Source organism: Oncorhynchus mykiss, chromosome 2 (genome assembly GCF_013265735.2).
Source record: "Oncorhynchus mykiss isolate Arlee chromosome 2, USDA_OmykA_1.1, whole genome shotgun sequence".
Lineage (NCBI taxonomy): Eukaryota > Metazoa > Chordata > Actinopteri > Salmoniformes > Salmonidae > Oncorhynchus > Oncorhynchus mykiss.
This window is the reverse complement of record NC_048566.1, coordinates 25,400,869-25,414,660: the sequence shown is the minus strand read 5'-3', so window position 1 is coordinate 25,414,660 and position 13,792 is coordinate 25,400,869. Positions and strand designations below refer to the sequence as shown.

At 42.6% G+C, this 13,792-nt stretch overlaps 1 protein-coding gene across 1 annotated transcript; it reads right to left on the bottom strand.

The window, feature by feature from the left end:
- Positions 1-285: 285 nt before the first annotated feature.
- On the bottom strand, positions 286-11,228 carry LOC110539045 (melanocortin-2 receptor accessory protein 2A). The gene is made up of 4 exons (XM_021626013.2): positions 10,319-11,228; positions 9,946-10,098; positions 9,230-9,329; positions 286-1,886 (listed from the first exon to the last, which is right to left on the bottom strand). Exons 1-4 carry the CDS (start codon positions 10,398-10,400, stop codon positions 1,409-1,411), a joined length of 813 nt encoding a protein of 270 aa, XP_021481688.2. The 5' UTR covers positions 10,401-11,228; the 3' UTR covers positions 286-1,408.
- Positions 11,229-13,792: the final 2,564 nt, after the last annotated feature.

Here is a 13,792-nt window from a genome sequence, read left to right as displayed (position 1 = left end):
GAGACTGATGACATCACATCAAACCAACTCCTTGAATGCAATAGTCCTGTCTAAAAAAACACTATTTTGCTCAATGTATTTTAGTGTGTACTTTACTGTATTTATACTTGGGATATTGCTTTTCAAAAGGGAAAATGAAAAACAAATTGCTGGAGGACGTCTTAAAATCCTGTAAAAGTGATAATAGTGAAACAATTCATCACTTGTTATCTTCAGAATTAGAACTTTACTCTATTTTATGGTTCCAAGGTACTTTGAAATGGTTATTTAATGAACACAATCAGCTGGCGTTGAAATAGTTTTATTAGTCACAACCTTCTATAGACTTGGCAGACGAGACCTTGATATGACATGTAGGTAAAGCATTGACAGGAGCAACACATGGTATATAAAAAGTAAGGTGTTTATAGTGATTAACAGGTGTACTACAATAAGTACTGAACAAGGACAACATTCCGACTGCTGTTGAATTGAAAACCCAAGAGAAGAGTGTTGCCTTTCTGGTACATTTTGGTTGTTGCATCAAATTCCCCTTGCCTCTTCTGTTGTCTCCATCCCCTTAACTGATTCCTGGAAGGCCTCCACCACTATACGGGGGGACCGAGTGGCGCAGCATCACTACAGACCCAGGTTCGATTCTGGGATGTATCACAACAGGCCGTTATCGGGGGTTCCATAGGGTGGCGCACAATTGGCCCAGCATTATCCGGGTTAGGGGAGGATTTGGCCGTGGTGTAAATTAGAGTTTGTTCTTAACTGACTTGCCTAGTTAAATAAAAAAAACATTTGAATCAACTTGATGAAGCTGGACTTCCAGTTTAGCGTTGAGATGTGACGTCACAAGTTCTGGCTCTGCGTAGGCAACCTTGTTGACATAAAGATTAGAAAAGTAGCTCATATCACATATGTATATTTAACATTTAAATGTTTATATATTTGGACTGTACAGTATTTTAGCCTGAACCAAATCTGTACAGAATGAAAATGTCAGGAGGTACAGTTACTGTAGGAGGATCCATAATAATCCAGAATGTCCTCACAGTGGAGGTGGTGTGGGAAGCTGGAACCACAGCCTAATTAGGAGAGCTTGCACTGTACATGACTGGCACAACACAGAATGTTAGATTAGGACCTTGACACAACTCTCTCTATATAAGGCTGATGAGTCCTGTGATGTCCTCATAATTATCTATAATGTCCTAACGGCAGTGGGTGTGAGAAGTAAGCAGGACCCTAGTCTATTGTGTGATGGGCAGGACAGTCCATCTTCTGAAGGGCACTAAGTGGCTGATGACACTCCCCCTCTAGGATGATTGACGGTTCCCCCAGTCAATCGTGTGAAGGACACCATGGGAATGACGCTACCCCTCCGGGATGATTGGCGGCACCCCAGGAAGTAGAGAGGACCTTAGTCCATCATGTGATGTGCACTGTGGGGCCAATGACACTCCCCCTCCATGATGATTGGCGGCTCCCCCAGCAGCAGATCGTCCGCCCCCAGGGTGGAGCAGTGCTCGGAGTTCACAACGTTAGGGATGTTGAAGTGGGACAGGGACATTGCCTCTCTGTGGTCAGTCCGGTTCCCCCCCAACATGGCAGCCCCTTGCAGGGCACGGGTGACACCTACTTCCATACCCCCCTCCTCTGGGCTGCCTGACCTGCCTCGCCCTGGCCCCTGGACAAGCCCTCCTCTGGGTGTTCCAGCTCTAGGCCTGGACCCCTCCTGGGCCTGTTCCTCATTGACGTAGCAGTGGAAGAGGGAGCGGCTGAGAGAGGAGTCTAGTAAGGGGCGATGGAGGCAGGGCCGGTTGTCAGGGTCTGCAGGGGGGCGGAGGTCCTCCACACAGCTGGTCAGACGAACACGCTTCTTACAGGGCTCAGCTCCTCTAGACGGGGGACAGTTGAGGACCAGGAGTGTATTAGAAGAGAAATAGGTGTGACTACCTCACAATTAAAAGTGAAAAACATAAACTGCCTTAATCAGAATCAGGGAGGACAGGGAGAGGGAAGAAAGAGACATGGATGTTATGTAAGGGAGGACAGGGAGAGGGAAGAAAGAGACATGGATGTTATGTAAGGGAGGACGGGGAGAGGGAAGAAAGAGACATAGATGTTATGTAAGGGAGGACGGAGAGAGGGAAGAAAGAGACATGGATGTTATGTAAGGGAGGACGGGGAGAGGGAAGAAAAAGACATGGATGTTATGTAAGGGAGGACGGGGAGAGGGAAGAAAGAGACATGGATATTATGTAAGGGAGGACAGGAGGAGGGAAGAAAGAGACATGGATATTATGTAAGGGAGGACAGGGAGAGGGAAGAAAGAGACATGGATATTATGTAAGGGAGGACGGGGAGAGGGAAGAAAGAGACATGGATGTTATGTAAGGGAGGACGGGGAGAGGGAAGAAAGAGACATAGATGTTATGTAAGGGAGGACAGAGAGAGGGAAGAAAGAGACATGGATGTTATGTAAGGGAGGACGGGGAGAGGGAAGAAAGAGACATGGATGTTATGTAAGGGAGGACGGGGAGAGGGAAGAAAGAGACATAGATGTTATGTAAGGGAGGACAGGGAGAGGGAAGAAAGAGACATAGATGTTATGTAAGGGAGGACAGGGAGAGGGAAGAAAGAGACATGGATGTTATGTAAGGGAGGACGGGGAGAGGGAAGAAAGAGACATGGATGTTATGTAAGGGAGGACGGGGAGAGGGAAGAAAGAGACATAGATGTTATGTAAGGGAGGACAGGGAGAGGGAAGAAACAGACATGAATGTTATGTAAGGGAGGACAGGGAGAGGGAAGAAAGAGACATAGATGTTTTGTAAGGGAGGAAAGGGAGAGGGAAGAAAGAGACATAGATGTTATGTAAGGGAGGAAAGGGAGAGGGAAGAAAGAGACATGGATGTTATGTAAGGGAGGACAGGGAGAGGGAAGAAAGAGACATGGATGTTAGATAAAAGCGGACAGGGAGAGGGAAGAAAGAGACATGTATGGTAGGTAAGAGAGGGTATCATGTATTCCCTTTTGGGGAGTATGACTCTTCATTCATGCTCAAACAAACAAGTCTTTGGATTGAATAATCAATGCATGTTTAGAAAGAGCTGTGTGTTGATTGTCCGTGCGCTAAGTCTGTGTATATTGGCACTCGTGTATATTGGCGCAACACCCTATTTCTATCCTCTTAGCAGGTGTCTTTGTTTTTTGGCTTTAGCTCAGCTCAGTATTTAGCTGCATTAAAGCAGGCAGAGAGAGAGAGGGAAGAAGAGAGAAAGCTGAGTAAATGGATGTCATGGCGTTGGACTAGGGCAGTGGAGCGCTGTGATCAGCAGACCTGGGAGGTTAATAGGCTTGGCCCTGGTGGGGCCCATTGAGGCCCCCCAATTCAAATGTTTTGCCCCAGTTATTGGCCTTTTGACCAATCCTATCAGATCTTTTCACATCAGATCTTATTCAGAGCTGATCTAAATGATAAAACTACCAATTAGTGAAAATAAAATCAGAATTGGGATGAAGAGAAGAATAGAAGGTGTTCTCAGCACACCCATGCACACACACACAAACACACTGGGCTACAATTGGAAATGCAAGACTTAGAGGGAGACTGATGGTTATCATTTAGTCTTTCATTTGTTGTTATAGTCACACACACACAGACAGATTTCCAGCCTTAACTAGTTGGTCCCATTAAATGCATTAACTGCCAGCCTGCTTGCTGTGCTGTGGTCCTGCAAAAGATAGAGCCTGGGAAGTATCAAGGTAGAGCAGCATGCTGATCAGTCACTGATCCCTGCAGGCGGTTTGTTTTCATCAGCGAGGTCTGTCTGGAAGGCAGTGAGGTTTGTCTGTAAGGGATCCCAGAGCTGAGCCTCAGCTGAGCCTGGCAGAGATCCACTCCAGAGGAACAGATACACAGACTGAGGGGCTCAGCTCTCTGACAGCTAATGAGAGAGCCGTGGCAGCTGCCACACACACAGTCACAGGGATAAGGGTGGTTCAGAGAGCAGCATAAAACGTTTACAGGTGAAAACTGAGCTTAAAGAAAGAGCCAGCTTAGAGAGAGTTGAGAGGTAGAGAGAGGGGATGAAGCTCCAAGAGAAAGAGAACTCAGACACCGCATGCAAACAGACTGCATCATTACATTGCCGTACGATAATTTCTATGCAATTGTTGCAATCTATGCACGGCATCACCACAATCAGAATCACACAACATGGAAGTGTTATTAATTATCTTCCAGCCACATGCCAGGTGTGTGTAACAACAGGCTACACCCCACAACTTTATTATAAACAAAATCACCAATAGCCGTTATGACACGGTCATAACCATGTCATAATATGTAATAACAGCTCACATGACTTGTCAGAACCTATTATAATATGATCATAACACTGTCATGACACATATATATGTAGACCTGTTGTGATGTATATTGTGTTATTTTATGGCTGGTTATGACACCTACATAAGAGTGTCAAAACCGAAAAACCTACCACACAAAGCAAACCATTCCATTACACCATATCCTACTTGTCAACAGTGTCAATGTTATATATACAGTACCAGTCAAAAGTTTGGACAGATGTACTCAGTCAAGGGATTTTCTTTATTTTTTACATTGTAGAATAATAGTGAAGGTATCAAAACTTTGAAATAACACATATGGAATCATGTAGTAACCAAAAAAGTGTTAAACAAATCCAAATATATTTACATTTGAGATTCTTCAAAGTAGCCACACTTTGCCTTGATGACAGCTTTGCACACTCTTGGCACTCTCTCAACCAGCTTCACCTGGAATGCTTTTCCAAGAGTCTTGAATGAGTTCGAACAAATGCTGAGCACTTGTTGGCTGTTTTTCCTTCACTCTGCGGTCCAACTCATCCTAAACCATCTCAATTAGGTTGAGGTCGGGTGATCGTGGAGGCCAGGTTACCTGATACAGCACTCCATCACTCTCCTTATTCATCAAATAGCCATTACACAGCCTGGAGGTGTGTTGGGTCATTGTCCTGTTGAAAAACAAATGATAGACCCACTAAGCACAAACCAGATGGGATGGAGGATCGCTGCAGAATGCTGTGGTATGCATGCTGGTTAAGTGTGCCTTGAATTATAAATAAATCACTGACAGTGTCACCAGTAAAGCACCCCCACACCATCACACCTCCTCCTCCATGCTTCACGATGGGAACCACACATGTGAAGATCATCCATTCACATACTCTGCGTCTCACAAAGACCAAAAATCTCAAATTTGGATTAATCAGAACAAAGGACAGATTTCCCCCAGTCTAATGTCCATTGCTCATGTTTCTTGGCCCAAGCAAGTCTCTTCTTCTTATTGGTGTCCTTTAGTAGTGGTTACTTTGTAACAATTCGACCATGAAGGCCTGATTCATGCAGTCTCCTCTGAACAGTTGATTTTGAGATGTGTCTTTTACTTGAACTCTGTGAAGCATGTATTTGGGCTGCAATCTGAGGTGCAGTTAACTCTAATAAACTTATCCTCTGCAGCAGAGGTAACTCTGGGTCTTCATTTCCTGTGGTGGTCCTCATTACAGCCAGTTTCATCATAGCGCTTTATGGTATTTGCAACTGCACTTGAAGAAACTTTCAAAGTTCTTGAAATATTCCGGATTGACGTTTCTCTTTGCTTATTTGAGCTGTTCTTTCCATAATATGGACTAAATATTTTACCAAATAGGGCTATCTTCTGATTACCACGCCTGCCTTGTCACAACACAACCGATTGGCTCGAAAGAAGGAAAGCAATTACACAAATGAACATTTAACAAGGCACACCTGTTAATTGAAATGCATTTCAGGTGACTACCTCATGAGCTGGTTGAGAGAATGCCAAGAGTGTGCAAAGCTGTCATCAAGGCAAAGGGTGGCTACTTTGAAGAATCTCAAATATAAAATATATGTGGATTTGTTCAACACTTTTTTGGTTACTACATAATTCGGTGTGTTGTTTCATAGTTTTGATATCTTCAATATTATTCTACAATGTAGAGAAAATAAAAATAAAATAAAGAGAAACTCTTGAATGTGTAGGTGTGTCCAATCTTTTGACTGGTACTGTATATATATATATATTTCTTTATTAACATTGTTAAAGTATCATTGTAATTGCACACACATTGATGTCAGACATGCACTAGCCCAATGCTCTGTTGATGACGAGGATGAAGTCAAGACCAGACACCCTCTTTTTGACTGATGACTGATATAAGGGCATGCTTTTTGACTTTGTCATGATATTTATTTGCTACAAGTTATTTAAAATGATGAAAAAAATATGACTGTAAAGAATTAATTTAAACAAAAACAAAGGATTTAAGGGAAACTTTCAAATGAAAGGATTCTTTTTGGCATGGAAAAAAAACTAATTTGAATAAATGTAGGTTTTCACACTCTTATGTACAGTTGAAGTCGGAAGTTTACATACACTTAGGTTGGAGTCAATAAAACCTTTTACCACTCCACACATTTCTTGTTAAACTATAGTTTTGGCAAGTCGGTTAAGACCTCTACTTTGTGCATGACACAAGTAATTTTTCCAACAATTGTTTACAGACAGACACTGTATCGCAATTCCAGTGGGTCAGAAGTTTACATACACTAAGTTGACTGTGCCCTTAAACAGCTTGGAAAATTATGTCATGGCTTTAGAAGCTTCTGATAGTCTAATTTACATCATTTGAGCCAATTGGAGGTGTACCTGTGGATGTATTTCAAGACCTACCTTCAAACGCAGTGCCTCTTTGCTTGACTTCATGGGATTTCAAAAGAAATCAGCCAAGACCACAGAAAACAAATGTGGACCTCCACAAGTCTGGTTCATCCTTGGGAGCAATTTCTAAACGCCTGAAGGTACCACGTTCATCTGTAAAAACAATAGTATGCAAGTATAAACACAATGGGACCACGCAGCCATCATACCGCTCAGGAAGGAGACGCGTTCTGTCTCCTAGAGATGAAAGTACTTGCGAAAAGTGCAAATCATCCCAGAACAACAGCAAAGGACCTTGTGAAAATGCTGGAGGAAACAGGTACAAAATTATCTATATCCACAGTAAAATGAGTCCTACATCGACATAACCTGAATGGCCGCTCAGCAAGGAAGAAGCCACTGCTCCAAAACTGCCATAAAAAAGCCAGACTACGGTTTGCAAATGCACATGAGGACAAAGATCATACTTTTTGGAGAAATGCCCTCTGGTCTGATCAAAAAATTAGAACCGTTTGGCCATAATGACCATCGTTATGTTTGGAGAAAAAAGGGGGAGGCTTGCAAGCCGAAGAACACCATCCAAACCGTGAAGCACGGGGGTGGCAACATCATGTTGTGGGGGTGCTTTACTGCAGGAAAGACTGGTGCACTTCACAGAATAGATGGCAACATGAGGAAGAAAAAGTATATGTGGATATATTGAAGCAACATCTCAAGACATCAGACAGGAAGTTAAAGCTTGGTCGCAAATGGGTCTTCCAAATGGACAATGACCCCAAGCATACTACCCAAATTGTAGCAAAATAGCTTAAGGACAACAAAGTCAAGGTTTTGGAATGTCCATCACAAAGCCCTGACCTCAATCCTATAGAAAATTTGTGGGCAGAACTGAAAAAGCGTGTATGAGCAAGGAGGCCTACAAACCTGACTCAGTTACACCAGCTCTGTCAGGAGGAATGAGCCAAAATTCACCCAACTTATTGTGGGAAGCTTGTGGAAGGCTACCCGAAACGTTTGACCCAAGTTAAACAATTTAAAGGCAATGCTACCAAATACTAATTGAGTGTATGTAAACTTCTGACCCACTGGGAATGTGATGAAAGAAATAAAAGCTGAAATAAATCATTCTCTCTACTATTATTCTGACATTTCACATTCTTAAAAAAAAGTGGTGATCCTAGCTGACCTAAAACAGGGACTTTTTTACTAGGATTAAATGTCAGAAATTGTGAAAAACTGAGTTTAAATGTATTTGGCTAAGGTGTAACTTCCGACTTCAACTGTAGGTGTCATAACCAGCCATAAAAAAAACACAATATAACAGGTTTAAATACATGCGTAATAACAGTGCTATGACCATATTATGACAGGTTATGAGAAGTTATGTCAGCTCTTATGACATTATGACATGGTTATGACCGTGTAATAACATGTAACGACACTGGGTGTTAGGTGAAGCGTTACCACATAATTGCATAAAATTATAAACATCATAAACTTTGAACTTGTACTTTTTCAAGTAAATGTATTGATCTGTCAACAAAATGTCTTGATGCTTCCCATAAACAATAGTTGAAAGCTACAGCACTGTCTTCTGTGGTTAATCTGCTGCCGTTCCTGATATCGCACGGCAAAGCAATGCACAAGTTGGATCCAAAGTATGCGGCACACTGCACACACCGACCGCAGCCTCGTTCGACAGATGAGCTGCGGCGGTGCGGCTTGCCTACCATTGAAAAGAATGGACTTCCGCCGGAACGCATACAGTCTACCGCAGTTTGTTTGCACAAGGCTAGAGAGAGAGAGATGAGGGGAGTGGGAGAGAGACAGGGCACAGAGGGAAGCAGAAGAGTGGGACCACCAAGGGAGAGATCTCTGACTGAAAAGGAGAGAGAAAGGATAAAGAGAGGTACAGAGGATGGTAGGGAAACAGTGCATTGAGGGAGGGGGGAATAGATGGAGGGACCACCAAGGGAGAGATCTCTGACTGAAAAGGAAGGGGAAAGGATAAAGAGAGGTACAGAGGATGGTAGAGAAACAGTGCATTGAGGGAGGGGGGAATAGATGGAGGGACCACCAAGGGAGAGATCTATGACTGAAAAGGAGAGAGAAAGAAGGATCGAAGCAGAGCTAATAGTAAGAAGAAAAGAGGGAGCTGACAGAGAGAGAGAGAGAGAGAGAGAGCACAGTGTGCAAATGAGACATATGCTACAGCCATGAATACAAGGGAAGAGGGCTGCTGATAATTAGAATCCTTTACTAAGAAGTCATCAAACATCAGAGTGCACTGAGACTGGGAGGGAGAATTGTCTCATTTACAGAGAAGAAAACCAAGAGATACTCTGAACCAGGCGCTCTCTGTGGTGCTGAAGCAGAACTAACCAGTCTGTGGTAAATAATTGTGCACATGTTAAGAGGCACTGGAAGTTGGTGGATTGCTAAGTAATTCACTTGATTGACATGTGATGGCTGGTTGATAAGGAGACTCACTCGGGATGTGGAGCTCCTGTCTTGGTGAGAAGCGTCAGGACAAAGAACATGAAGATGACAAAGACAGCCAGGCCCACCCAGAAGCCTATCACGATGGAATCTGCAACACAACAAGACTTGATTGACAGGTCAAATACATGTTTTAGTTCCAATGTATAGTAAGTAGGTCATTATATCTATAGAATGACAAAAACAACAGTATTTTAAGCCCAATGAGATGGAGAGGAGAGAGAACTATGAAAATGTATTATGCTCCAAGTGTCTAGACTGAGGTGACATTGATTGGTGCAGGTTATCCTAGAGGAAAAGGACATGTATTGATTGTGTGTGTCTACTGTTAAAAGACTGACACACATGCAGGCCTAAACAAGGAACCCCCTTACGCAGACACTCAGCATTGATTTGCTTATATTTCTCTGCAGGGTTTACACTCTAAGGCAGCCCCCCTCCTCTCTCTATATATCTCTCATAAACCACACACATACCCTCTACCTATTTGTCATTATGAAGAATATCGGCTATGCTTAACTCTAACTTCTAGCCACAAATATGAATGTGATGCAATGAGCCATTGTAATTCTCACGCATAAATACATGCACACATGATTTAATCACAGTTCACTTCTACAATAAAGTAATAGATGCATAACGCAGAGAAGATGGGTGTAAGGGGTGGAGGGGCAGCACAGGACTGTAAACTGAGATCCTGTACTTACATCGGTGCGCTTTTAGTCCCTCGAACGAAACAGGCTCATCATCGTCGTAATATTCATACGTCCACTTGTAGTCCGGGTCCGGAGCGTTTCCGCCTGATAGATTTGAGTGGTTAAACACAGACATCTCCAAAAAGACCCAAGAGCGCAGGCGGACTAAAAACAACAAAAAAGGATAACGTTAAATACAACACCGCATTGTGCAAAACAATTTCAAGAAATGGTCATCAGTAGATGCGCAAGCTTCAGTCATTGGACAATGTTGGTGCGGTGCGTGCGCAGTGAGACAGGTTTATTCCCCCACACCAATCATTTTTTTTAAATCTAGCGAAGTAGTCGAGGATTTCTGAGGTATACTAAACTTCACCACACGCACCTGTGCGTTTACACTGCGTGCGCTCTCTCTCTCTCTCTCTCTCTGGATTCGGAACGAGGGTGCGCCTCTCCATTGACATCATCTTGAATTGCTTTCGGACTCGCGCGCTTGGCTAGGATGCGCAGAGCAATAAAGAGTTGGAGGGCTGTTAAATGGAGGGAGGTAGCTAGGATATGTAGTCTACACTTTTAGAAGAAAGGGACTGCGACGTGGAGTGATCTTATCAATTTTCCATCGATGAAAATATTTATGCAAAGGCACTAGTGGCTTTTAAGACGTTCTGGATCTGTGTTTTGGAATACTGTCAATAATCCATCATGTTCAAAGGTCAAGCATACTCTATTTTATTGTCACGAAAACAGAGTGAAATTAAAGCAGCAGAATCCAGTCTATTATTAATCTAAGGTTAAACACTTAATTAATCAGTGGATGTTTGAAAAGGGATGATTTCAGAAGAGACATTTAATTATTCTCTCTTTGTTCACCATTGTTTTATTTAAGGATTAAATATTCCGCAGGCAGTGAAGATGAACTGAGTTGATGCACAAGACAATCAAGGGCTTTTGAATATATTAATTCAGGATCGGTGTTCCGTCCACGTAACAAGAACATTTCCCAGGACATAGACATATCTGATATTGGCAGAAAGCTTAAATTCTTGTTAATCTAACTGCACTGTCTAATGTACAGTAGCTATTACAGTGAAATAATACCATGCTATTGTTTGAGGAGAGTGCACAGTTTTGAACTTGAAAAGTTATTAATAAACCAATTAGGCACATTTGGGTAGTCTTGATACAAAGTTTTGAATAGAAATGCAATGGTTTATTAGTTCAGTCTACAACTTTGCACATACACTGCTGGCATCTAGTGGACAAAATCTAAATTCCAACTGGGCTGGAATAATATATTATGGCCTTTCTCTTGCATTTCAAAGATGGTACAAAAAGATAAAAATAAATGTTTTTTTTTCTTCTTTGTATTATCTTTTACCAGATCTAATGTGTTATATTTTTATATTCTCCATTCCTTTCACATTTCCACAAACTTCAACGTGTTTCCTTTCAAATGGTATTAAGAATATGCATATCCTTGCTTCAGGGCCTGAGCTACAGGCGGTTAGGTTTGGGTATGTCATTTTAGGCAAAAATTTGGTAAAAGGGGTGGAACTTTAAGCTGAATATTTTGAGCTGAAAATGGAACAATCACTTTAAAATTGGTGTAGGGCTATCATTGTAGTGCATGTAAAGATGCAAAAAAAAAAAACGTTTGAAAAAGATCAATCTAGAAGAAATTATGTTTACACTGGGTGAACTCACATTGCAGTTACAGTAAGATAACAATTTTCACTTTGAATGGCCTCGGGCTGATCATTATAGTACACATTCTTAACCCTGAGGCATCATGTCCATGCTTCTAATTGATCCTCTAGAGGGTCAAGACTAAAGAGAAATCCCTATGTCTCAAATGTTAACCAGACTACCTAATCAACTTCTCAAAGATAATGAGGAGACATTTATCAAAGAAGCCACATATACAAAACAGTTACTGTAGGCAATATGAAAGATACAGTTAGTAAATACTCTGGTCCCCTTTTAGAGTTCAAATATGCCAGCAGATTATTGACTATATCTGGCCAACATGGCTATACTGCATGTGTGTAACCCTGTGTGATCTGCTGTGTGAATGGCAGGTCAGGTGTGCTGTTCTATTGAGTCATCCTTCCAGACCTGCAGGCCAGTGTTTAGCTCTTATTAACCAGAGCTCAGGGAACACAACACACACACGCACGCACACTAGGCTACAGCTAATTGGACCACAGGACATCAGTACCATATAATTGAACAATGCACCAGGGATATAGATCTGGTAGGTACGCCCTGAGCTGAATATTTAATTAGATTCACACAAAAATGGTGTCATATAAACTAGTTATAGACTACTGTTAACCATGCTTGTTAAATATGACCTTCAGGAGAACACATGTGGATCAGGGTTTTCAGTGCCGTTCTGATACTCTTTCATGACCGATGGCACATAGGGAATGATTGCACTTTTCCTTTGATGATTCCTCAAGGATCATGGCCAATTCCCTCAAAACTTGGTCATGCCTCCATCTTATTTTGTCTAGGGAGAGGACAACAGTGCACTGTTAAAACATTCTCCATGGTACCAGGTTTGTTGCAGAGAGGTGTGTTTGGATTTTCAGTGAGGCCCCACCTGTGTAAGTTAGTGAGGGATGGGAGCACATCATAGACAGATCTTAAAGGGAACTGGATTCTGGCAGGTTCCATCCGCCACAGCTCATCCCAAGAGCCTCCAGGCTCCCAACCTCACTGCTTTGACCCTTCTCTGTTCCTCCATTTGACTGACTTCATGCTGCACAAGGTGCCTCCCTTCAAGGGTGTTGGCTTTGGCCCAGCATGTGGTTTTCGTTGCTTCAAGGCAGATGTTCCCCATTTTTCTTCCAGCAGCATACCACCCTGCATCCCACTGCTGGCTTGCCTCTGAAGCTCAGCAGGGTTGGTCCTAGCTGCTCTTTGGATGGAAGACCAGATGCTGCTGGAGGTGGTGTTGGTGGGCCAATTCAAGGCACTCTTTCCTCTTGTCTAAAAAAAATATCCCAATGCCCCATTGCCCTGTGTAGGGTGCCATCTTTCGGATGGGACGTTAAAACAAGTGTCCTGACTCACTGTGGTCACTAAAGATCCCATGGCACTTATTGTAAGAGTAGGAGTGTTAATCCCGGTGTCCTGACTATATTCCCAATCTGGCCCTCATACCATCATGGTCACCTAATCATCCCCAGCTTCCAATTGGCTCACTCATGCCTCCTCTCCCCAGGTCATTGCTGTAAATGAGTATGTGTGCTCAGTCAACATACCTGGTAAAATATATATATATATTTTTTAAATACTACAAAAATGTCATTGTGCTTCAGCCTGTTTTGACAGCTTTGGTGGCAGACCACTTTCTTTGTGTCCTGAACTCAATCATGGCACCTTGTATCTTCAGGTCTTTGGAGTCCCTGAGGATCATCACCAGCCTGGCCTTTACCACTGTGAATCTTACCAGTGATGAGATTGGTAGTTGTAGCTTTGCTATTCTACTGTACAGACCCACACATGAGAAGCTCAGGGGCACGCCAAGCCATCTGCGTAGGTCTCGGTTCGCAATTCTCTCTCGTGCCTGTTGCTGATGAGGTGACCTCATATAGGGTTAGTGGCCAGGTAATTCGGGGGAGGACACTGTGCTGGTACATGTGGATCTTCTGTCAATTAGGGTCTAGTCAAATAACTTTCCCTGGCACTTGATGGGCTATTGACGATTGATGGGATTTCTTCGGTCTGGATAATCATGCTGAACATGTCTTTCTGTCACCTTTCTTTATCCCCATGCTTCTCAATTTGCAAAGTTTATTAATCAAAAGTAAAACATTTCATTTAGTAAAAATGTTCAAGCATTCAGCATAGT